At 37.1% G+C, this 27,922-nt stretch overlaps 1 protein-coding gene across 4 annotated transcripts in view; it reads right to left on the reverse strand.

Moving 5' to 3' along the window:
- Positions 1 to 27,922, reverse strand: part of KLHL8 (kelch like family member 8) — a 68,089-nt gene that overhangs the window by 14,942 nt on the left and 25,225 nt on the right. For 2 of the 4 annotated variants that reach the window (XM_036896014.2, XM_036896013.2), the window contains exons 2-5: positions 17,426 to 17,564; positions 16,170 to 16,532; positions 2,417 to 2,965; positions 995 to 1,181 (exon numbers count right to left, since the gene is read on the reverse strand). In XM_036896014.2, coding sequence (XP_036751909.1) covers positions 995 to 1,181; positions 2,417 to 2,965; positions 16,170 to 16,382 — 949 coding nt within the window. In that variant the 5' untranslated portion in view covers positions 16,383 to 16,532; positions 17,426 to 17,564. The remainder of the gene's footprint in view (positions 1 to 994; positions 1,182 to 2,416; positions 2,966 to 16,169; positions 16,533 to 17,425; positions 17,565 to 27,922) is intronic. The other 2 variants (XM_036896017.2, XM_036896016.2) reach the window with 2 other exon arrangements.

Here is a 27,922-nt window from a genome sequence, read left to right on the forward strand (position 1 = left end):
CTATAAAAGAAGAAGAATAAATAAGCAGCCCTTTTCACATTAAACTATTTAGAAGAACTACTTCATAGGCAGATCTATGATATCCAAACTTTCTTCATACTACCTAAAGAACATCCTGCTATTCATAATGAAGCATTGCCTTTTGTTGTTGTTTTTAGGCTATTCCACTGATATCTCTTTCTTTGATAACTGTATCCTTTATTTGATAACTAACCCATTAGGTAGCGAGCAGCACATGCAGAGGAAGTCTGCTGCCTCAGAGTTGAGAGTACTGCTACTTCAATTCCTGGATCTTTTTTATTTTCCTTCATCCCTCAAATCTATTCTTTGTATTTATGAAGAGTAATATTAAGTGGACATTAATTATTTTCCTGAAAAAATGTAAAGTCTTGAAAATTGTGGCAAAGGTGAAATGGCATGCCTCCTCAAACACAAGACCTTTAGATTCTCAAAGCCTAGTAAAATGGTCTGTTACACAAATGTTAGATATATTTAGTGCCTTTCTTTTGATTTAATAAAATGCAAAACAAGTATTTCAACATGTAACATGTCAAACTCCATACTTGGTACTAGCGATACAAATCTAAATGAGATACTTACAGGTTTTCTGAAGAGCTCAAAACATGTCAAATAAAATTCAGTACCACATAGTAAAATAAAACAAGTTCAAACAAAGTGCTCTAAAAGCATAAATAAGAGAGGAACTAATTCTGCTTAGAGGAATTAGGAAGACCTCAAAAAAGTGACATTTCAGCAGGCTCTTCAGAGTGTATAGCACTCATTATGGCTTTTTGAAAAAATTGGCTTATTGGTAAAACTGTGAATCAAGGTACAGTAAGAATTCATATATAACCTTTTATATTTTTTTGCCAATTACTACTTTAAGATAATCAGAAACAAGTTATTTTACACTTAAGTTTAGGCATTCATAACTAAGCCTCAAATAGGAAAAAGATCCTTCTAACAGAGTTGATAAAATGAGTAATTTAATTACCAGCAGTATGCTTCCTTGGGGTAGTCCGAATGGAGTATTCAAAGTCAGGTACTGCTCTGCTACTCAAGTGAAGGTGGTAATTTCTTGCTTCATCCAATAAATCTCTACATTTTAGATTTTGCTTGACAATTTGTTCTTTTGCCACAACACCCATAAGAAAATCAACTGGCAACAGCGGCAAGCGGACCTAAGGTCATAAATAGTTACAGATGCAGAATTTAAGTTGTGATTGGGCAGCTCATTCTCTGCTTTCACTGCAGGATGCCCTCTTTTTGAAACTCACTCACTTCATAAAGCCTTTCTAACATGTGAATAATGTTCAATGAGCCAAGTTCTAAAGCAATTTCAGAAATGTCTCTTTAAATTATTGGTCTGCACTGATGAAGTCAGATCATATGTTAAACATATTCTCCTCTTTGAAACACAAGATTTAAGTAGACTGGATAAAATAATTCAATTGTCTTTTATTCAAGTTACTTACTTCCAAAAATGGTTTTGTCATCATTACAAGGCCCCTTGCAGCTAAGAAAAAGGCACATTCAAAACAAAATTGCCATCCTTTGTTCTTTTGCCTTTTAAAGCTAAGACTGAACATGTGGAAACGTGATTTATTTCATAAACATTCATATTTGAAACAAGCAGTAAAACCTTCCGAAGTAACAGATCTGAAGAAACCACCACCTAACTCAGGAAGCACCCCCTCTTACGTATAGGGGTGCACCATTCTTCTCTTAAGGACACACTAATTTTCTAGTAGATTAGGGGAATGATCAAACCACGTAATACAATTTTTAGTTTAAAGCACACAAACATACACAAAAATAAGATACAGCTGTAAGATAATAAAACTTTATTTTTGTTGATGAACTTATTTTCAAAGTAATTATAAGATCTATTTATTATCTCCATATCCAAGTCCCTGTTAACCATACAAAATAAATATTTTACAAAGAGACATTTCTGAGGTTACAAAAGTAAAACTGTGGTGAGGCAAGAAAATGGGAAGTGATGTCTTATAGTTCTTTCCAAAATAAATCTACATGTATTAATAAATGTACTTTCATTAGCAAAATAATTCACTAAAATTTAGAAACTTCATTATAAAACAAGTTATAAATTAATTTGGAGCTGTTTCCTCAGAACCATTTTCTATTAACATAGACAAAAACATTGTTACTACTATCTCAAATTTTAAACATTAAGGTTCAATCACAGAGAATGGTATTTCTAATTCAAATGTAACAATTCAGACTTATTCTCAAATAGTATAGTGAGTAAACAGGAAAGTAAGAGTCAAAACCATTTTCACATTGTATTACATCAATGATTACTACATTTCTTTGGATAATCTATACCTCTCATGATAAATGAAACATGCTGATTGCTTCTGTATCATTTCATGCCATCTATTTCTGCCCCTACCTGTGCAAGTGTTTCATCCAACCACTTGGAATGATGCTGAGGATTGGCAAGAAGCCACTTGATGGCTGCACTATAGACCTGCTTTTCATTCTCAATATTTAGATCACTGGAGGACAAAAGCTTATGGAGATGCTGGGGTGACACACTTACAAAGTCTTCACACTCCACTACTTCAGTAAAATGCTCACAGGCATACTGATCTGCCATGTCCATTAGATCTATTCGATTGTGACTTTCAGCAAACGCTCTTACTGCCAGGCAATTGGATGGATGAAAATGTAACTTCATGTATTCACAGCAAGCCTTAGCCACCAGTTCAACCTGTAGGATACAGGCTGCATACAAGAGAGGCTGGACATTGTCAATAGTCAAAGTGAGCCGTGAAGAATAGACAAACTTTACCAAATCTTCTATTGCATCCCCATCAAAATCTCTGATCTCAATCAGTGTTTGCTTGGCTTCAGCCATTTCAGAGAGAAACATGGCTTTGAAGTAGGGAATAACACAAGCCAAAACAAGTTTGTGACAAGGGATTAGCTTTGAGCCAACCTGTTCAAAACAAACAAACAAAAGGAGACAGTTTAGTATCAAAGTCACTTTTAGATCAGTATAGGGCTTGTGTTGTAGCAGGGACAAAAACTCCAGACAAATGTAGAATATTTGTTTTAAGAATGTAATCCTTTGGCCATTTACTTTCAACCTAGGCAAGTTTCTTAAAGTCAGGCAATTTTCTTCCAAATTAGTTGTTTATCTTTTATATACGTATCTATGATGTATATACAGCAAACTATGATTTCTTTCACTATCTCATACTTCAGGAATATTTTCTGTTTTAATGAGAATAACAGCAAACATTGTCTAGCACTGTATGTCAGGAACTTAATTTTTTTGGTCTAAGAGTCTCATAAAATTTTCTTCCCCATTTTATTGACACAATTGATATATAACATTGTATGAATTTAATGTATACAACAACGACTTGATATATGTGTATATAGTTGACCCTTGAACAACATGGGGGTTAGCGACACAACTGTTTACTGTAAGCCTTACCAATGACATATGGTTGATTAACACATATTTTGTAGTTATATGTGTTGTACACTGTATTTTAAAGTAAGCTAGAGAAAAGAAAATGTTTTTTAAAAAAAGCATTTTGTCATAAATCTCAAAAATAAAGCACAGACTAAATAAATCTATATTTAGTAGTATCTACTTCGAAGGAGATACTAGTAGATTGCTTTCAACAGCTTACCGTTAAAACCACCACAGTAGTGAACTTCACTGTATCTTTGTTCACTTTTTATAAATTCTTAAAAACAGAAATGCTGCTTCAAAAGATAAGTTAAATTTGGATATATTGCTGAGTTATCCATTTCTGATCTACCTACAATGTTTGTGCCATATTCTGAGTGTTAAGAAGTATCTGTCAACTGAAAATACCTGTTTCAGTTCATCTTTCACTAATATGGTTGAATCATTCATAAATCTTGGGCTGTTTATATTCTTTTATGATTTTTTCTGACTTTTCTCATATTTATTTGTAAGAGCTCAGGCATTTAGAATATTAGTCATTTATCATATATATTTCAAGCCTTTTTATAGTGTGTTTTAAGTTTTATTCATCCCCTGTAGGTTTTTATATAATCAAATCAATCTTTTACTTTATTTCTGCCTTAGGTGTTAAGCATAAAATGCAAATCATTTCCATCTGGAAGTTTTGGGTTCTGAGCAGATTATCTTCCTTTTAACATGGTACACTTACCCAGTTTTCCCAGAATTTTATTTTACATAGTCAGTGACTACAATAGGAGTGTTTTAACAATTTTCCTGTGTTCATGCAGCATTTGACTATATAATACACTTATGACTGTGTCTCATTATTTGGGAACTAATTTTAAAATGAGAACTTATAAAAAAAAAAGGCCTGAGGAGTAATGGTCTTGCTTATAAATGCATCTCACCCAACTTTTTCACTAATGTGGAACAATGAGTATCACTTACTTCAACAAGCACAAGATGATCATTTCTGTCAGTTATACTATATTTAATTTTTTAAAAGAATTTACAAGGCAGGATTTAAATTTTATTGAGACTCAAACGATAACCTAGACTAAAGTGGAAAATTTGGCATGTTTTCAAATTCACTTTAGCCCTAAAATAGGATGTGATATCTAATAGTAAAAATTTTTTCAAGACCCTAAAAACATCCTTTTTTTGGATTGTATGTGCATGCCACAGCTGAGATTTAGTTTCTATGCAAATATTATTAAATCTCATATGACATACACCTGCTCAAACTTGCAAACACTCTATTACATAACAATGCTCTAAAATAGTGCTACAACTTCCAAATAAACATTTTAACACTGCTTTTTCATCCAAGCTGTACAAATTAATGGCCTGCAAATTACTTTCATGTTGCTTATAAGGCTCTTTCCCTCTGTAACTCTATTTCAATTTCTTGATTCAAATAAACTAAAATGTGGATATTTAATACACACAATCACACCCCTATGTGCCCTTTTACATTAAATACCCATCTTAACTTTAAAAAGATCTTTGAACCATGTGTATTAATTAAATAGGAACATTGAAAAATTTGGCTTTTTATACATTAATTATCCTCTGACACTATACAGTCTCATTATATTCTTGAAAGTTTATTTCTACATTTTCTTTTCTAGTGCATAAAAATAATTTTCAGATGGCGGTGTGAGTAGAGCAGCGGAAATCTCCTCCCAAAACAACATATATCTATGAAAATATAACAAAGACAACCCTTCCTAGAATAAAGACCAGAGGACACAAGAAAATATCCAGACCACATCCGCACCTGAGAGAACGCAGCGCCTTGCGAAGGGGGTAAGATACAAGACCCCGCCCGGCGAGAGCCGAGCGCCCCTCCCCCCAGCTCCCGGCGGGAGAAGAATAGGCAGAGCGGGAGGGAGACGGAGCCCAGGACTGCTGAACACCCAGCCCCAGCCATCCTGGCCAGAGCGCAGACACAGTACTTGCCCAGGGGGCCCTGGATGCTAGGGAAACAGGGCAGCAAGAACAGTGAGCAGAGGCCTGAGGCTGGCACCGGAGAATAAAGAAAAACGAGCAACCACCTTTTTTTTTTTTAATTAAAAAAAAAATTTTTTTTTTTCTTGGTGGTCGTTGTTTTGCTTTGGCGGGTGCTTTTTAGAAGTCTTAAAGGGGCAGGGCAGGACACTTAATCTACAGGTAGGGAATCCAGGGATCTCTGGGCACCCTAACCCCTGGGCTGCAGGGAGCAGGGAGGCCCCTTATGGAGATAAATAGCCTCCCAGCCGCTCCTGCTCCAACGGGACTCCACCATTTTGAAGTAGCTGCCCGAGCCAGGCCACGCCCACAGCAACAGCGGAGATTAACTCCATAGCAGCCGGGCAGGAAGCAGAAACCCTGTCTGCGTGCAGCTGCGCAGCACAAGCCACTAGAGGTCGCTGTTCTCCCAGGAGAGGAGGGCCACAAACCAACAAGAAAGGAAGTCCTTCCAGCCGTCACTCGTCCCAGCTCTGCAAACTATTCCTATCACCATGAAAAGGCAAAGCTACAGGCAGACAAAGATCACAGAGACAACACCAGAGAAGGAGACAGACCTAACCAGTCTTCCTGAAAAAGAATTCAAAATAAGAATCATAAACATGCTGACAGAGATGCAGAGAAATACGCAAGAGAAATGGGATGAAGTCCGGAGGGAGATCACAGATGCCAGAAAGGAGATCGCAGAAATGAAACAAACTCTGGGAGGGTTTATAAGCAGAATGGATAGGATGCAAGAGGCCATTGATGGAACTGAAACCAGAGAACAGGAACGCATAGAAGCTGACATAGAGAGAGACAAAAGGATCTCCAGGAATGAAACAATATTAAGAGAACTGTGCAACCAATCCAAAAGGAACAATATCTGTATTATAGGGGTCCCAGAAGAAGAAGAGAGAGGAAAAGAGATGGAAAGTATCTTAGAAGAAATAATTGCTGAAAACTTCCCCAAACTGGGGGAGGAAATAATCGAACAGACCACGGAAATACACAGAACCCCCAACACAAAGGATCCAAAAAGGAAAACACCAAGACACATAATAATTAAAATGGCAAAGATCAAGGACAAGGAAAGAGTGTTAAAGGCAGCTAGAGAGAAAAAGGTCACCTATAAAGGGAAACCCATCAGGCTAACGTCAGATTTCTCAACAGAAACCCTACAGGCCAGAAGAGAATGGCATGATATATTTAATACAATGAAACAGAAGGGCCTTGAACCAAGGATACTGTATCCAGCACGACTATCATTCAAATATGACGGTGGGATTAAACAATTCCCAGACAAACAAAAGCTGAGGGAATTTGCTTCCCACAAACCACCTCTACAGAACATCTTACAGGGACTGCTCTAGATGGGAGCACTCCTAGAAAGAGCACAGCACAAAACATCCAACATATGAAGAATCGAGGAGGAGGAACAAGAAGGGAGAGAAGAAAAGAATCTCCAGACAGTGTATATAACAGCTCAATAAGCGAGCTAAGTTAGGCAGTAAGATACTAAAGAGGCTAACCTTGAACCTTTGGTAACCACGAATTTAAAGCCTGCAATGGCAATAAGTACATACCTTTCAATAATCACCCTAAATGTTAATGGGTTGAATGCACCAATCAAAAGACACAGAGTAACAGAATGGATAAAAAAGCAAGACCCATCTATATGCTGCTTACAAGAAACTCACCTCAAACCCAAAGACATGTACAGACTAAAAGTCAAGGGATGGAAAAACATATTTCAAGCAAACAACAGCGAGAAGAAAGCAGGGGTTGCAGTACTAATATCAGACAAAATAGACTTCAAAACAAAGAAAGTAACAAGAGATAAAGAAGGACACTACATAATGATAAAGGGCTCAGTCCAACAAGAGGATATAACCATTCTAAATATATATGCACCCAACACAGGAGCACCAGCATATGTGAAACAAATACTAACAGAACTAAAGGGGGATATAGACTGCAATGCATTCATTCTAGGAGACCTCAACACACCACTCACCCCAAAGGATAGATCCACTGGGCAGAAAATAAGTAAGGACACGGAAGCACTGAACAACACAGTAGAGCAGATGGACCTAATAGACATCTATAGAACTCTACATCCAAAAGCAACAGGATATACATTCTTCTCAAGTGCACATGGAACATTCTCCAGAATAGACCACATACTAGGCCACAAAAAGAGCCTCAGAAAATTCCAAAAGACTGAAATCCTACCAACCAACTTTTCAGACCACAAAGGCACAAAACTAGAAATAAACTGTACAAATAAAGCAAAGAGGCTCACAAACTCATGGAGGCTTAACAACACGCTCCTAAATAATCAATGGATCAATGACCAAAACAAAATGGAGATCCAGCAATATATGGAAACAAATGACAACAACAACACAAAGCCCCAACTGCTGTGGGACGCAGCAAAAGCAGTCTTAAGAGGACAGCATACAGCAATCCAAGCATATTTAAAAAAGGAAGAACAATCCTAAATGAATGATCTAATGTCACAATTATCGAAATTGGACAAAGAAGAACAAATGAGGCCTAAGGTCAGCAGAAGGAGTGACATAATAAAGATCAGAGAAGAAATAAATTAAACTGAGAAGAATAAAACAATAACAAACATCAATGAAACCAAGAGCTGGTTCTTCGAGAAAATAAACAAAATAGGTAAGCCTCTAGCCAGACTTATTAAGAAGAAAAGAGAGTCAACACAAATCAACAGTATCAGAAACGAGAAAGGAAAAATCACAACGGACCCCACAGAAATACAAAGAATTATTAGAGAATACTATGAAAACCTATATGCTAACAAACTGCGAAACCTAGGAGAAATGGACAACTTCCTAGAAAAATACAACCTTCCAAGACTGACCCAGAAAGAAACAGAAAATCTAAACAGACCAATTACCAGCAACGAAATTGAAGCGGTAATCCAAAAACTACCAAAGAACAAAACCCCCGGGCCAGATGGATTTACCTCGGAATTTTATCAGACATACAGGGAAGACATAATACCCATTCTCCTTAGAGTTTTCCAAAAAATAGAGGAGGAGGGGATACTCCCAAACTCATTCTATGAAGCTAACATCACCCTAATACCAAAACCAGGCAAAGACCCCACCAAAAAAGAAAACTACAGACCAAATATCCCTGATGAACGTAGATGCAAAAATACTCAACAAAATATTAGCAAACCGAATTCAAAAATACATCAAAAGGATCATACACCATGACCAAGAGGGATTCATCCCAGGGATGCAAGGATGGTACAACATTCGAAAGTCCATCAACATCATCCACCACATCAACAAAAAGAAAGACAAAAACTACACGATCATCTCCATAGATACTGAAAAAGCATTTGACAAAGTTAAACATTCATTCATGATAAAAACTCTCAGCAAAATGGGAATAGAGGGCAAGTACCTCAACATAATAAAGGCCATCTATGATAAACACACAGCCAACATTATATTCAACAGCGAGAAGCTGAAAGCATTTCCTCTGAGATCGGGAACTAGACAGGGATGCCCACTCTCTCCACTGTTATTTAACATAGTACTGGAGGTCCTAGCCACGGCAATCAGACAAAACAAAAAATACAAGGAATCTAGATTGGTAAAGAAGAAGTTAAACTGTCACTATCTGCAGATGACATGATACTGTACATAAAAAACCCTAAAGACTCCACCCCAAAACTACTAGAACTGATATCGAAATACAGCAAAGTTGCAGGATACAAAATCAACACACAGAAATCTGTGGCTTTCCTATACACTAACAATGAACCAACAGAAAGAGAAATCAGGAAAACAACTCCATTCACAATTGCATCAAAAACAATAAAGTACCTACAAATAAACCTAACCAAGGAAGTGAAAGACTTATACTCTGATAACTACAAGTCACTCTTAAGAGAAATTAAAGGGGACACTAACAGATGGAAACTCATCCCATGCTCGTGGCTAGGAAGAATTAATATCGTCAAAATGGCCATCCTGCCCAAAGCAATATACAGATTTGATGCAATCCCTATGAAACTACCAGCAACATTCTTCAACGAACTGGAACAAATAATTCAAAAATTCATATGGAAACACCAAAGACCCCGAATAGCCAAAGCAATCCTGAGAAAGAAGAATAAAGTAGGGGGGATCTTACTCCCCAACTTCAAGCTCTACTATAAAACCATAGTAATCAAGACAATTTGGTACTGGCACAATAGCGGAGTCACAGACCAATGGAACAGAATAGAGAATCCAGACATTAACCCAGACATATATGGTCAATTAATATTTGATAAAGGAGCCATGGACATACAATGGGGAAATGACAGTCTCTTCAACAGATGGTGCTGGCAAAACTGGACAGCTACATGTAGGAGAATGAAACTGGACCATTGTCTAACCCCATATACAAAAGTAAACTCAAAATGGATCAAAGACCTGAATGTAAGTCATGAAACCATTAAACTCTTGGAAGAAAACATAGGCACAAACCTCTTAGACATAAACATGAGTGACTTCTTCTTGAACATATCTCCCTGGGCAAGGAAAACAACAGCAAAAATGAGTAAGTGGGACTATATTAAGCTGAAAAGCTTCTGTACAGCAAAAGACACCATCAATAGAACAAGAAGGATCCCTACAGTATGGGAGAATATATTTGAAAATGACACATCCGATAAAGGCTTGACGTCCAGAATATATAAAGAGCTCACATGCCTCAACAAACAAAAAACAAATAACCCAATTAAAAAATGGGCAGAGGAACTGAACAGACAGTTCTCCAAAAAAGAAATACAGATGGCCAACAGACACATGAAAAGATGCTCCACATCGCTAATTATCAGAGAAATGCAAATTAAAACTACAATGAGGTATCACCTCACACCAGTGAGGATGGCTGCCATCCAAAAGACAGACACCAAGAAATGTTGGCAAGGCTGTGGAGAAAGGGGAACCCTCCTACACTGCTGGTGGTAATGTAAGTTAGTTCAACCATTGTGGAAAGCAGTATGGAGGTACCTCAAAATGCTCAAAACAGACCTAGCATTTGACCCAGGAATTGCACTCCTAGGAATTTACCCTAAGAATGCAGCAATCAAGTATGAGAAAGATCAGTGCACCCCTATGTTTATCGCAGCACTATTTACAAAAGCCAAGAACTGGAAGCAACCTAAATGTCCATCGATAGATGAATGGATAAAGAAGATGTGGTACATATACACAATGGAATACTACTCAGCCATAAGAAAAGGGCAAATCCAACCATTTGCAGCAACATGGATGGAGCTGGAGGGTATTATGCTCAGTGAAACAAGCCAAGCGGAGAAAGAGAAATACCAAAGGATTTCACTCATCTGTGGAGTATAAGAACAAAGGAAAAACTGAAGGAACAAAACAGCACCAGAATCACAGAACTCAAGAATGGACTAACAGGTACCAAAGGGAAAGGGACTGGGGAGGATGGGTGGGTAGGGAGGGATAAGGAGGGGGGAGAAGTAGGGGGGTATTAAGATTAGCATGCATGGGGGGGTAGGAGAAAAGGGAGGGCTGTACAACACAGAGAAGGCAAGTAGTGATTCTACAACATTTTGCTATGCTGATGGACAGTGACTGTAAAGGGGTTTATAGGGGAGACCTGATATAGGGGAGAGCCTAGTAAACATAATATTCATCATGTAAGTGTAGATTAGTGATACCAAAAACAAAACAAAACAAAACAAACAAAAAAAAAAGGACTGTTCCTGTGTGGTAACCTCCAATGAGTTCTACACAAGGGTATAAAGGGCATATACAAGTGTAGGCAAAGGGTTTGTTTCTGTTTGTACAGAAAGCAAAGCCTAATTGGGCTACCCTGAAAATGAACTAAGATACGATATGAAAGAGAACTTCCAACATCAGCACTCTCTGGAAGACTCATGCCAGAAGATGGTCATCAAGAAATCCCAACAAAGATCAACGCATTGCTACAGCTGTAGATGCACTCATCCCACCAGCTCCTGGACTTGCCATGGGAATGAAGGAGCTATTTAAGCTGACCTGTGCATACAGTGAAACAACAAATTTGACTGGATCTATACTGTTGGAACTCAACAAAGAATTAGGAGAAGTGCAAATTGTGGCGCTCCAAAATCTTACAACTACAGACTATTTACTGTTAAAAGAACATAAGGGATGTGAACATTCCCCAGGAATGGGTTGTTTTAATTTGTCTGAGTTCTCTCAGACTGTTCAAGTTCAGTTGGACAATATCCACCATATCATAGATAAGTTTTCACAAATGCCTAAGGTGCCTAACTGGTTTTCTTGGTTTCACTGGAGATGGCTGGTAATTACAGATATGCTTTGGTTATGTAACTATACTCTTATTATGTTAATGTGTGTGCGCAATTTAAGTAGTAGCTTAAAACCTATACATGCTGAAGTTACTCTACAAGAAGATATGTCAAAGAAATAATCAATCTTCCCAGGTTTTCTCCCACCTGCTACTTCTATAGCTTTTCTTCTTCCTTCCTAATTACAACCCTTAAATAGAATTCGTGCCTCATATCAAATTAACCGAGTATCATAATTCTTCCAAGTGCTAAAGATACCTCAAGACAAATGCTGGGCATAGAAGCTACAGGGCATAAATATGCAAAGAAATAAAAAGCTAACTATTTCAAACAATAAGGCTTCTCTCTCACTTACCAACTTTACATTTCCCTGTATGGCCCCGGAAGATGACTGGTTAGCCAGAGATGGGTAAGATTCCTCAAGGGAGGAACAACCTAAGACAGGCACAGTCACAGAGGGGTCATCAGGTGAGAAATTGGGGATCAACAGAGGTGAGGCTTAGAACCTCACCCCCCCGTTCTGAGAGAAATCTTCTGCATACATGGATGTTTTATTGCCCTGGTCTAGCTTGGATTAACACATAGTCTACAGGCACACACCTGATCATATACATTTGCTCTCTTACAACACTAAACTATGTTTTCTACCTTTATCTTGTATCTACCTACCACTTCAGCATTTTATTAAAAATAATAATAATAGAGAAATGTGGTATCCACATATAAATCAAGTATAAAAACCAAATGAGTATTCATATTTGAACTGACTGTTTAGAGTTCATAATGCATGAGCAAAACCGAAAGTTTCTGTGATGACTGCCCTTGTACTGTTCACTATGTAACTTATTCACTATGTAAGAATTTGTTCTCCATGTAAGAACTTGTTTGTTATGCCTCAGAAGATTGGAGACTAACGAAAATTAGGCTTGGGGTGGATTAATGATTGTGCATTGAGCATTGACTCTCCTATACAGAATTTTATTGTCGTTATCAACCATTTGATCAATAAATATGAGAGATGCCCTCACAAAAAAAAAAAAAAGAAAAAAAAAAAAGTACAGACTTCCAATGGTAAAATAAATAAGTAACCGGGATGTAATGTATAGCATAAGGAATATAGTCAAGATATTGTAACAGCTTGGTAGGGTGATAGCTGGAACCTAGAATTATGTATATAAATGTTTTATCACTGTGTTGTACACTTGAAACTAATGTAATGTAATACTGTGCGTTAACCACCCTTCAATAAAAAATAATTATCTAAAAAAAAAAATAATAATAATAATAATAAAGAGAGAAATGTGGTATCCACATATAAATCAAGTATAAAAATCAAATGAGTATTCATATTTGAACTGTTTATAGTTCATAATGCATGAGCAAAACCGAAAGTTTCTGTGATGACTGCCCTTGTACTGTTCACTATGTAACTTATTCACTATGTAAGAATTTGTTCTACATGTAAGAACTTGTTTGTTATGCCTCAGAAGATTGGAGACTGACGAAAATTAGGCTTGGGGTGGATTAATGATTGTGCATTGAGCATCGACTCCCCTATACAGAATTTTATTGTTTTTAACAACCATTTGATCAATAAATATGAGAAATGCCCTCACAAAAGAAAAAAAAAAAAGTACAGACTTCCAATGGTAAAATAAATAAGTAACCGGGATGTAATGTATAGCATAAGGAATATAGTCAAGATATTGTAACAGCTTGGTATGGTGATAGCTGGTACCTAGAATTGTCATGTATATAAATGTTGAATCACTATGTTGTACACCTGAAACTAATGTAATGTAATACTGTGTGTCAACTACCCTTCAATTAAAAATAATTATCTACAAAAAAAAAAAAATACATGTCAAAATTTGTGGGATGTAGCTAACAAAAGTAGTATTCAGATGGAAATTTGCAGCATTAAATACTAATACTAGGAAATAAAAAAAAAGAAGCTTCCCCAATATAAAATTTTAGAGTTACTACAGGAGGTACTATTTAAAAGTATTTTCACTAATAAATATAATAATATAAAACAAGTTTTACCTCTCTCTGGAATGACCTCAAGATAACATAATCTTCTATGTAAAGCCTTTATGATCACCTCTCAGACATAATGAATAGATCCTCTAGTATGCTACCATAAGAACACCTCAAAAATGGCAACTACTGAACTGTATTATAGTTAGCTATGTATGTGTCTATCTCTGGCTAAATTTCAAACACCATCAAGACAAGGAAAGAATACATTATTCTAATTTATTTATACTTTCCATGTACTAGAGTAAAACCTAGGAAATATTTCATAAGTGGATATATTTGTTGTTTTTAATATAGGTAGTCACCTTGGAATTTAAAAATGGGCTAATGACTTTTTATATATACAATAAAACAAATTTTGATAACTGCCTTTCTAAAATGTTTATCCTAACAGCAATAACAATGAAATGAATCAAACTAATAAAATACAGAAGAGATGAATTTACATAGAATAATCATGGATATATGAATATAAAAAGCAATTTTGTGTTGAACAGAGCATTTTAAATTATAATCCTACTTGGTTTAGTCGTTCTATGATAATTAAATTCTGAAAGTTAAAGAAACATTGAATTGGAATAAAGAAACAAATCTGATAACTGACTTGCTAACAGATTAAGTTGCAATACTTTCTAGTGATCAGGAATAGAATATACCACAGCAGAACTGTCTGATACCTTTAGAACAACAACAGAACATACATATAATAATCCTAACAACCGATACTCATTATTATTTACCATGCACATATGTAAGGACTTTAAATGTTATCAGTTCATTTATTCCTCACAAAAGCCAAATCATCATCCCAATTTTACAGTTGAGAAAATAAAAGTGATAGCCACTTTAAATTAGTGAAGTGTTTCTCATTCCTAAATGATCTGTCACTACTTCAAACACAGTATTCTTAGTCTTCCACCACTGACTCTTCCCAAGTTTTTATTTCAACTTATTGCTGAAGTTATACAATAAATGAACAAAAATTATGAGTTATCACTTGCCATATATCCTTAATTTTTGCTTTAAGTTTATACACAGTAACTTGTAAAAATTATTCTAAAATATAACTATAACACAAATAATGTTCTATTTAATTGTTTTCCATTTATATACTGATACACTGAGTTGAGAATTGGTTAAGTTCAAATACTTTGTTTTACATTATTTATTTTTGCCAATATTTATGTAGAACAATTGTGTGAAACTAAACATAATATACTGTATGGATCAAAGAGCTTAAGTGTTCCTTTGTTAAAATATATACATGGCTAAATTTCACACAGAGCTAGCAGAATTATACAATGGTTTTCTTTTCAATATCTTATGACCTAGAAATATGTGAGGACACTAAGAGTTTAAGGAAAGAGAATACAGGTCACTTATTCACAATGTAACACTATACTCCTGGACATTCTGGGACTGAAACTCAAAGCTTATGCATTCAGTTTATGGACTTTTGCTACATGTCACCTGATCTGATTCTCCAAGTATGCCCTCAATTCCCATGACCCTGAGCTCTAAGAACTTGTCCAATCAGGAGCAGAAAGCAAAATCTAAGGGACCCCAAAGCAGCAAACATGTGGAAAATGCAGCACGGATGCATTTGAACCACTAGAAAATATGTAGTATTACATGGAGACATAAGAATAGTAAGAAAGTTCTTTAAATGACTAGAGAGAAACACAGGATCTTCCACACTGTTTTATCACTTTTCCAATTTTATTAAAACTGTCTTTTGTAGAACAACATAATCCTTTAGACCACAGACTTAAGGTTTACTAAAGACTTTTTAATCCAAGCCTAAATAGCCCACCTTACTGTCAGGTACAGATAATTTCACCTAACAGGCAATAGTACTGAAGTAGAGATTAAATTATCAGACTAGGAACATACAGTAAAGCACTACTGCAACTAAGTAAACAATGAAGAATTCCTGGTTTCTAAACTTTATCAAGAAAAAGTGAATACATCAGGATTTTTAATATTCATAAGTAAGAAGCTTCTCTGGTCAACAGCAATTTACTAATTAACTAATGGTAACTACTTGTCATTTTAATGTTCCAAAACTCTCAGAAGTTAAATTAAGAAATGATGAATATTGCCATTTAATTGGAAACATAATTCATTTTAATTTAACCTCTTTACTTATCCTCCCTTCTATCCCTTCCTCTTCAATAAAAAGGACTAACATCATTTTTACTATACCAAAAAAGTACAGCACCAAATATTTGCCTTGTGTGTTGTAGAAACCCTCATTTTTCATAATACACTGAGGAGCTTGAGAAAAGTAAGAAAAAAAGAGAGTCTCACCTTTAGTGTGATATCACAGAGCTCTCCATTTTCATAAAACTGAAGAAGAGAACCATGAAAATCTTTCCAGGCTTCATTTGCTTCAAAGATAAAGGAGTCTTCTCCATTACCATCACAAACTGGAGATCTGGACTTTGCTTGCTGGTACTGAAGCCTTTTCCCCTTTGTGAAGTGATTCCTAGCTTGTTTTGCATTCATAGGTTCTGAAGCCATTTGCAACACTCTTCTTTCAGTATAGCTCTCTTTCAAACATTCCCTTTACTCTTTTTTAAGGGTGGTGAGAAGGCAGATGGTAGACGCAGACCACTAAATTTCAGGCATTTTTCAAAACCCACTCAACTGCCATTGTCTGGTTTGTTGAGACTGAAAAATTAACAACATACACATAAAAACAAACCAAAAGAAAAAAATTATTAATAGTTTTATTTAACTGCTTTTAGCTATGTAGAATGACCACATAAATCATTATTGAAGGAGATAGGATTAAAGACGGTAAGTGTGAGAGGTGAGACAGAGACTTCCTCATAAAACTGCATGGAATATGAAAATATAATTAATACAACTAATCCTGAAAGAGCAACAGGAAAGAGGACTGCACCAAACTGCATACACCTGGAGACAAGAATAAACCTCACAGAATACAGTAACATACCAAAGCCGTGGCCCGGGGGGGACCCATGCCCTTCCCCCACCCCAGCTCACAAGCAGGAGGAAGAGAAATGGAGTGAGGAGGGAGTGGAGGCCTGGGACTGATGAATACCTAACTCTGGAGATCTGCTCTGGGAGCACAAACCTACATTTCATGGTACCCTCATGATTAGGGGGTTGGAAAGCTAAGACAGGCAGAATACCTGGAGAGACTGAGATTCTAGCCGCTTGTGGAAAGCAGGGATCCACATCCAGCAGCTCTGGGACAAAAGAAAGGCAGGCAGTTTGAGAGACTTCCTAACAGCAAGAGGGCTGCTAAAGGGGCAAGGACTGCACAGAGCTTACTGCTCAGGAGAAAGGACAGGTAGACAAAATTGTCTGGGTGCACTCTGCCCAGTAGTTTGGAAGCTTTCACGATCTTCAGGCACTCCAGCTCCCTGGCTGGCTACACAGCTCGAAGGACCCCCTCCATGATACACAGCCTACTGTGTCTTTCTCCATGCCAGCCCCACCTGACTCGCAAACTTGCAAACCCTACCCCGTGTTAGGACAGCCAGAGGGAAGCAACGTCAACAGGAACTACAAACACAAAGTATAGAGGCGTATACCTGTGCGCTCAGCTCACTGGTTCTGGCAGTGGAGACAGGCAGAGCAGCCAGGAAGCAGGAAACAGCTCTTTCCTCCCCTCAGGCACCAATACAGCTCCTCTGGGGACTGAGCAGCTCCAGAGAGTAGGGCTTCTGGGCACTAGAGGGTGACATATACAAATATGAAAAGCCAAAGGAACCTGGTTCAAAGTAAAATTATGAATACAACACCTGAGAAAGGCTCAAATGAAATTGACCTCATGAATCTGCCTGAAAGGGATTTCCAAATAAAAATCATTAACATGCTCATGGACATACAGAAAAATATTCAAGAATTCAGGAATGAATTCTGGTCAGAGATCCAATCATTATGGAAAACAGTACTAGAAATGAAACATAAATGCAAAGTCTTAAAAGCAGATTAGATATGGTGGAGGAGACAATAAATAAAACAGAAATTAGAGAAGAGGAATACAAAGAACCTGAGGCACAGAGAGATAAAAGATCTCTAAGAATGAAAGAACATTGAGAGAACTGTGACCAATCCAAATGGAACAATATTCACATTATAGGGGTACCAGAAGAAGAAGAAGAGAGAAAAAAGGATAGAAAGTGTCTTTCAGGAGGTAATTGCTGAAAACTCTCCCAATCTGGGGAAGAAGATAGTCTCTCAGGTCATGGAGGTACACAGATCTCCCAACACAAGGGACCCAAGGAAGACAACACCAAGACAAAGTAATTAAAATGGCAAAGATCAAGGATAAGGACAGACTATTAAAAGAAGCCAGAGAAAGAAATAAGATCACATACAAAGGAAAGCACATCAGGCTAACATCAGACTTCTCAGCAGAAACCTTACAGGCCATAAGGGAGTGGCACGATGTATTTAATACAATGAAGCAGAAGGGCTTCGAGCGAAGAATACTTTATCTGGCAAGATTACCATTTAAATTTGAAGACGGGATTAAACAATTTTCAGATAAGCAAAAGCTGAGAGAATTTACCTCCCACAAACCATCACTACAGTGTATTTTGGAGGGACTGCTATAAATGGAACTGTTGCGAAGGTTAAATAGTTGTCACCAGAGTAAATAAAACCACAGTAAAGAAAGTGGAACAGCTAATTATGAAGCAAATGTAAAATAATATCAAGTATCTCCAAAGTCAATCAAGGGATAGGCAAAGAGTACAGAATATGATACCTAATATATAAAGAATGGAGGAGGAAGAAAAAGGAGGAGAAAAAAGAACCTTTAGATTGTGTTTGTAATAGCATATTAAGTGAGTTAAGTTAGACTCTTAGATACTAAGGAAGTTAACCTTGAACCTTTGGTAACCACGAATCTAAAGCCTGCAATGGCAATAAGTACATACCTATCAATAATCACCCTAAATGTAAATGGCCTGAATACACCAATCAAAAGACCCAGAGTCACTGAATGGATAAAAAACAAGACCCATCTATATGTGGCCTACAAGAGACTAACTTTAAACTCAAAGACATACAGCGACTAAAACTGAAGGGATGGAAAAAGATATTTCATGCAACTAACAGGGAGAAAAAAGCAGGAGTTGCAGTACTTCTATCAGACAAAACAGACCTCAAAACAAAGTCACAAGAGACAAAGGACATTACATAATGATAAAGGGGTCAATCCAAAAAGAAGATATAACTATTATAAATATCTATGCACCCAAGACAGGAGCACCTATATATGTGAAATAAATACTAACAGAATTAAAAGGGGAAATAGAATGCAATACATTCATTCTAGGAGACCTCAACACTCCACTCACTCCAAAGGACAGATCAACCAGACAGAAAATAAGTATGGAGACAGAGGCACTGAACAACACATTAGAACAGATGGACCTAACAGACATCTACAGAACTCTACACCCCAAAGCAGCAGAATACACATTCTTGTCCAGTGCACACGGAACATTTTGAAGAATAGAGTATATACTAGGTCACAAAAAGAGCCTCAACAAATTCAAAAAGATTGAAATTGTACCGACTTTCTCAGTCCACAAGATATGGAACTAGAAATAAATTATGCAAAGAAAATGAAAAATCCCACAAACACATGGAGGCTTCACAACATGCTTCTAAATAATCAATGGATCAATGACCAAATGAAAACAGAGAACAAGCAATATATGGAAACAATAATTCAACACCATAAAATCTATGGGGTGCAGCCAAGGCCGTGCTAAGAGGAAAGTGTATTGCAATACAGGCCTACCTCAAGAAAGAAGAACAATCCCATATGGAAAGTCTAAACTCACAATTGATGAAACAGGAAAAAGAAGAACAAATGAGGCCCAAAGTCAGTAGAAGGAGGGACATAATAAAGACTAGAGCAGAAATAAATAAAATCGAGAAGAATAAAACAACAGAAAGAATCAATGAAAACAAGACCTGGTTCTTCTAGAAAATAAACAAAATAGATAAACCCCTAGGCAGACATATAAGAAAAAACGAGAGTCTACACACATAAATAGAATCAGAAATGAGAAAGGAAAAATCAGTATGGACACCACAAAAATAGAAAGAATTATGAGAGAATACTATGAAAAATTATACGCTAACAAACTGAATAACCTAGAAGAAATGGACAACTTCCTAGAAAAATACAACCTTCCAAGACTAACACAGAAAGAAACAGAAAATCGGAACAGACCAATTACCTGCAACAAAATTGAATTGGTAATCAAAAAACTACCTAAGAACAAAACCCCTGCACCAGATGGCTTCACCACTGAATTTTATCAAACATTTAGTGAAGACCTAATATACATCCTCCTTAAAGTTTAACGAAGAGTAGAAGAAGAGGGAGTATTTCCAAACTCGTTTTATGAGGCCAGCACAACTCTAATACCAAAATCAGGCAAAGACACCATGAAAAATGAAAATTAGAGACCAATATCCCTGTTGAACATAGATATGAAAATACTCAACAAAATATTAGCAAACCAAATTCAAAAATACATCAAAAAGATACACCATCATGAACAAGTAGGGTTTATTCCAGGGGTGCAAGGATGGTACAACATTCAAAAATCCATCAACATCATCCACCACATCAAAAAAAAAGGACAAAAACCACATGATCATCTCCATAGATGCTGAAAAAGCATTTGACAGAACTCAACATCCATTCATGATAAAAACTCTCAACAAAATAGGTATAGAGGGCAAGTACCTCAACATAACAAAGGCCATATATGACAAACCCAAGTCAACATTATACTTAACAGTGAGAAGCTGAAAGCTTTTCCTTTAAGAGCAGGAACAAGAAAAGGATGCCCACTCTCCCCACCTCTATTCGACATAGTACTGGAGGTCCTAACCACAGCAATCAGACAACACAAAGAAATAAAAGGCATCCAGATTGGTAAGGAAGAAGTCAAACTGTCCCTGTTTGCAGATGTCACGATATTGTACATAAAAAACCCTAAAGAATCCACTCCAAAACTACTAGATCTAATATCTGAATTCAGGAAAGTTGAAGGATACAAAATTAATATGCACAAATCTGTGGCATTTCTATATACTAACAACGACAAGCAGAAAGAGAAATCAGAAAAACAATTGCATTCACAGTTGCATTAAAAAGAATAAAATACCTAGGAATAAACCTAACCAAGGAAGTGAAAGACCTACACTCTGAAAACTACAACACACTCATGAGAGAAATTAAAGAAGATACCAATAAATGGAAACACATCCCATGCTTGTGGATAGGAAGAATTAATACTGTCAAAATGGCCATCCTGCCTAAAGCAATCTACAGATTCAATGCAATTCCCATCAAAATACCAATAGCATTCTTCAGTGAACTAGAGCAAATCATTCTAATGGAACCAGAAAAGAGGCCAAATAGCCAAAGCAATCCTGAGAACAAAGAATAAAGCTGGGGTGATTACGCTACCCAATGTCAAGCTCTACTACAAAGCTACAGTAATAAGACAATTTGGTACTGGCACAAGAACAGACCCACAGACCAGTGGAACAGACTAGAAAGCCCTGATATAAACCCAAGCATATATAGTTAATTAATATACGATAAAGGAGCCATGGACATACAATGGGGAAATGACAGCCTCTTCAACAGCTGGTGATGGCAAAACTGGACAGCTACATGCAAGAGAATGAAACTGAATTCTTGTCTATCCTCATACACAAAAGTACACTCAAACTGTATCAAAGACCTGAATGTAAGTCATGAAACCATAAAACACTTAGAAGATAACATAGGTGCAAATCTCCTGAATATAAACATGAGCAACTTTTTTCTGAATGCATCTCCCTGAGCAAGGTAAACAAAAGCAAAAATGAACACATGGGACTACATCAAACTTAAAAGCTCCTATACAGCAAAAGACACCATCAACAGAACAAAAAGGCATCCTACAATATGAGAGAATATATTTGTAAACGACACCTCCAACAAGGGGTTAAAATCCAAAATATATAAGAACCCGCACTCAACACCCAAAAAGCAAATAACCAAAAAAATGGGCAGAGGATATGAACAGACAATTCTCCAAAGAAGAAATTCAGATGTCCAACAGGCACATGAAAAGATGCTCCACATCACTAATTATCAGGGAAATGCAAATAAAAGCCACAATGAGATATTACCAGTAAGGATGGCCATCATGGAAAAGACTAACAACTAATGCTGGCAAGGATGCAGAGAAAGGGGAACCCTCTTACACTATCAGTGGGAATGTGAACTAATTCAACCATTGTGGAAAGCAATATGAAGGTTCCTCAAAAAACTAAACACAGAAATACCATTTGACCCAGGAATTCCACTCCTAGGAATTTACCCAAAGAATATAATTTCTCAGAGTCAAAGACATATGCATCCCTATGTTTATTACAGCACTATTTACAATAGTTAAGATATGGAAGCAACCTAAATGCTCATCAGTAGATGAATGGATAGAGAAGATGTGGTACATATATACAATGGAATACTACTCAGCCATAAGAAAGAAACAATTCTGCAATTTGCAGCAACTTGGATGCAGCTGGAGGATATTAGGCTCAGTGAAATTAGCCAGGTGAAGAAAGACAAGTACCAAATGATATCCCTCATTTGTGGAGTATAACACTGAAGCAAAACTGAAGGAACAAAACAGCAGCAGACTCAGACTCCAAGAAGGGGCTAGTGGTTACAAAGGGGGAGGGTGTGTGTGGAGGGAAGGAGAAGGGGATTCAGGGGTATTATGATTGGCACACATGGTGTGGGGGGTATCACAGTAAAGAGTATAGCACAGAGAAGGCAAATAGTGACTCTGTGGCATCTCACTATACTGATGGGCAGTGACTGCAGTGGGGTATGGGGGGGCATGATAAAAGGGATGAATGTAGTAACCACATTGTTTTTACATGTGAAACTTTCATAAAGTGTATATCAATAATACCTTAATAAAAATAAGTTAATTAAAACATGAAAATAAAAAAATATAAAGGACCTATGGGACACTAACAAACAGACCAACATAAGCATTGTGGGGGACATAAAGGGGCAAAAAAATATTTGAGGAAATGACTGAAAATCCCCAAATTTGATGAAAAACATGAACATAAACATCCAAGAAGCTCCAAGAAAGATGAATTCAGAGACCCAGAATGAGACAAATTATAATCAAACATTCAAAAGCCAAAGATAAAGAGAATCTTGAAAACAATGGGAAGGAAGTGAATCATTAAATCCAACCTTAATAAGATCATTGGCAGATTTTTTTCCATCAGAAACTTTGGAGGACAGAAGAGTGGTCAGATATGTTCTAAGTACTAAAAGACAAAAACTCGATCAAGAATTCTGTAACAGGCAGAACTCTCCTTCATAACTGAGGGAGAAATTAAGATATTCCCAGATAAACAAAAGCTGAGGGAGTTGTGATCACCAGACCTGGCCCACAAGAAATACCTGAGATTCTGACAGGGTGAAATGAAAAACACCAGACAGTAACTCAAAGCCACATGGAGAAATAAAGATCTCAATAAAAGTAAATACATGAGTGATTACAAAAGCTAGTATTATTGGAACAACGCACATTTTGTTTTCTACATGATTTAAGAGATTAATACATTAAAAAAATCATTAACATAGAAACTAGTATTTCAGTAACTTTGGGTTTCAAAACCAAGTTTTGTTTCCTACAAATTATTTCCTAACAAGATAATTTAAAATAACTAGAAATAGTAAGTAAAAAAATAAATATTTAATTTAAAAAATGAAATAATTTGAATAATTTAAAAAATACTTATTTTGGGGAGCACAAAATGTATAAAGGTGCAGTTTGATGACATCAACAACTGAAAGCGGTAGAAATGGAGCTGTAAAAGAGAATTTTATGTTTTGTAAAGGAGTTTGTTCACTGTTGAAGAATACATTCAAATTAGAATGTTATAACTTTAGGATATTAAATGTAATCCCCATTATAACAGACAAAATAAATCTACAGAAAAGGAAATAAGAAAGGAAATTCAAGATTTCACTATAAAAAATTAAAGATTTCACTATAAAAAAATCAACTAATCACAAAAGAAACTAATGCAGGAAATGAGGATGAAAAAAGCTCTAAGGCATATAGAAAATAGCACAATGATATAAGTTCTCCTTATCAGTAATTACTTTAAAAGTGGATTAAACTCTCCAATCAAAACATAGAGATTGGTAAAATGAATAAAAACATATGATCCAACTATATGCTGTCCAAAAGTGACTCACTTGAGATCCAAAGACACAAACAGGTTTGGAACAGGAACAGAAAGAATAGAGGAAAAACAGAAATAGAAATAGAGAAAACTATTCCAAACAAAAAGAGAGCAGAGATGGCTACAACAATATCACACAAAATAGACTTTAAGTCAAAAAATGTTACAAGAAACAACGGGATTGATTATATATTAATAGAAGGTTCAATATACCAACAAGATGTAGCAATCACAATTATTTATGCATATAATGACAGATCATAAAAATATATAAAGCAAAGACAAATAGAATTGAAAGGGGAAATAAAAGAGTACTTAAACACTACCATAAGTCAACGAGATCTAACAGACATATACAGAACACTATACATTCTTTCTAAGAGCACATGGGACATTTTCCAGGATAGACTGTATGTTAAGCCACAAATTAAATCTTAACAGATTTAAAAAGATACATCACACCAAATTCTCTAACCACAACAAGATGGAAGTTAGAAATCAGTAACATAAGGAAAACTGAAAATTGCAAAATGCAAATTAATACATTTTTAAACTAGCAGTGGATCAAAGAAGAAATCACTAGAGAAATTAGAAAATAAGTAAAGACAAATGAAAACAAATACACAACATACCAAAACTTTAGGACATAGCAAAAGCAATGCTAATAGGAAAGATAGCTATAAACACATTTTCAAAAAGATATCTCAAATCAACAACCTAACTACAACTTAAGGAATTATAAAAAGAAAAATGAAATACAAAGCTGGCAGAAGGTAGGAAATAATAAAGATCAGAGCAGAGATAATCCAAATGGAACACAGAAGAACAACAGAGGAAAAGCAATCAAACCAGCAGTTGGTTCTTCAAAAAAGCCAACAGAATCGACAAACATTGAGCTAGACGGACTAAGAAAAAAAGAAGGGGGGAGGGGCGGAAGATGGCGGCGTGAGTAGAGCAGCGGAAATCTCCTCCCAAAACAACATATATCTATGAAAATATAACAAAGACAACCCTTCCCAGAATAAAGACCAGAGGACACAGGACAATATCCAGACCACATCCGCACCTGAGAGAACCCAGCGCCTCGCGAAGGGGGTAAGATACAAGCCCCGGCCCCGCGGGAGCCGAGCGCCCCTCCGCCCAGCTACCGGCGGGAGAAGAGCAGGCAGAGCGGGAGGGAGACGGAGCCCAGGACTGCCGAACACCCAGCCCCCGACATCCGGGCCAGAGTGCAGGGCGCTCGATACTAGGAAAACAGGGCAGCAAGACAGTGAGCAGGCACTGGAGGCTGGGCGACAGAGGACATAAGAAAAGCGCGCGACCATTTTTTTTTTTTTTTGCTTTTTTGCTGTTTTGTTTTGGCGAGCGCTTTTTGGAAGTCTTAAAGGGATAGGGACCCCAATACTAGGAAACAGGGCAGAAAGACCGGTGAGCAGAGGCCTGAGGCTGGCACCGGAGAATAAAGAAAAACGAATGACCACCTTTTTTTTTTTTTTAATTAAAAACTTTTTTTTTCTTTTTTTTTTTTTTTTTGGTGGGCGTTGTTTTGTTTTGGCGTGTGCTTTTTGGAAGTCTTAAAGGGGCAGGGCGGGTCACTTAATCCAGAGGTAGGGAATCTGGGATCTCTGGGCACCCTAACCCCTGGGCTGCAGGGAGCAGGGAGGCCCCTTACGGAGATAAATAGCCTCCCAGCAGCTCCTGCTCCAACGCGACTCCACCATTTTGGAGTAGCGGCCCGAGCTAGGCCACGCCCACAGCAACAGCGGAGATTAACTCCATAGCAGCCGGGAAGGAAGCAGAAACCCTGTCTGTGCGCAGCTGCACAGCACAAGCCACTAAAGATCGCTGTTCTACAAGGAGAGGAGGGCCACAAACCAACAAGAAGGGAAGTTCTTCCAGCAATCACTCGTCCCAGTTCTGCAGACTATTCCTGTCACCATGAAAAGGCAAAGCTACAGACAGACAAAGATCACAGAGACAACACCAGAGAAGGAGACAGACCTAACCAGTCTCCCTGAAAAAGAATTCAAAATAAGAATCATAAACATGCTGACAGAGATGCAGAGAAATACGCAAGAGAAATGGGATGAAGTCCGGAAGGAGATCACAGATGCCAGAAAGGAGATCGCAGAAATGAAACAAACTCTGGAAGGGTTTATAAGCAGAATGGATAGAATGCAAGAGGCCATTGATGGAATTGAAATCAGAGAACAGGAACGCATAGAAGCTGACATAGAGAGAGACAAAAGGATCTCCAGGAATGAAACAATATTAAGAGAACTGTGTGACCAATCCAAAAGGAACAATATCCATATTATAGGGGTCTCAGAAGAAGAAGAGAGAGGCAAAGAGATGGAAAGTATCTTAGAAGAAATAATTGCTGAAAACTTCCCCAAACTGGGGGAGGAAGTAATCGAACAGACCACGGAAATACACAGAACCCCCAACAGAAAGGATCCAAGAAGGGAAACACCAAGACACATAATAATTAAAATGGCAAAGATCAAGGACAAGGAAAGAGTGTTAAAGGCAGCTAGAGAGAAAAAGGTCACCTATAAACAGAAACCCAACAGGCTAACGTCAGATTTCTCAACAGAAACCCTACAGGCCAGAAGAGAATGGCATGATATATTTAATACAATGAAACAGAAGGGCCTTGAACCAAGGATACTGTATCCAGCACGACTATCATTCAAATATGACGGTGGGATTAAACAATTCCCAGACAAACAAAAGCTGAGGGAATTTGCTTTCCACAAACCACCTCTACAGAACATCTTACATGGACTGCTCTAGATGGGAGCACTCCTAGAAAGAGCACAGCACAAAACACCCAACATATGAAGAATCGAGGAGGAGGAACAAGAAGGGAGAGAAGAAAAGAATCTCCAGATAGTGTATATAACAGCTCAATAAGCGAGCTAAGTTAGGCAGTAAGATACTAAAGAGGCTAACCTTGAACCTTTGGTAACCACGAATTTAAAGCCTGCAATGGCAATAAGTACATATCTTTCAATAGTCACCCTAAATGTTAATGGGTTGAATGCACCAATCAAAAGACACAGAGTAACAGAATGGATAAAAAAGCAAGACCCATCTATATGCTGCTTACAAGAAACTCACCTCAAACCCAAAGACATGTACAGACTAAAAGTCAAGGGATGGAAAAACATATTTCAAGCAAACAACAGCGAGAAGAAAGCAGGGGTTGCAGTACTAATATCAGACAAAATAGACTTCAAAACAAAGAAAGTAACAAGAGATAAAGAAGGACACTACATAATGATAAAGGGCTCAGTCCAACAAGAGGATATAACCATTCTAAATATATATGCACCCAACACAGGAGCACCAGCATATGTGAAACAAATACTAACAGAACTACAGGGGGATATAGACTGCAATGCATTCATTCTAGGAGACTTCAACACACCACTCACCCCAAAGGATAGATCCACCAGGCAGAAAATAAGTAAGGACAAGGAAGCACTGAACAACTCAGTAGAGCAGATGGACCTATTAGACATCTATAGAACTCTACATCCAAAAGCAGCGGGATATACACTCTTCTCAAGTGCACATAGAACATTCTCCAGAACAGACCACATACTAGGCCACAAAAAGAGCCTCAGAAAATTCAAAAAGATTGAAATCCTACCAACCAACTTTTCAGACCACAAAGGCATAAAACTAGAAATAAACTGTACAAAGAAAGCAAAGAGGCTCACAAACTCATGGACGCTTAACAACACGCTCCTAAATAATCAATGGATCAATGA

The sequence above is a fragment of the Manis pentadactyla genome, chromosome 5 (genome assembly GCF_030020395.1).
Source record: "Manis pentadactyla isolate mManPen7 chromosome 5, mManPen7.hap1, whole genome shotgun sequence".
Classification (NCBI taxonomy): Eukaryota; Metazoa; Chordata; class Mammalia; order Pholidota; family Manidae; genus Manis; species Manis pentadactyla.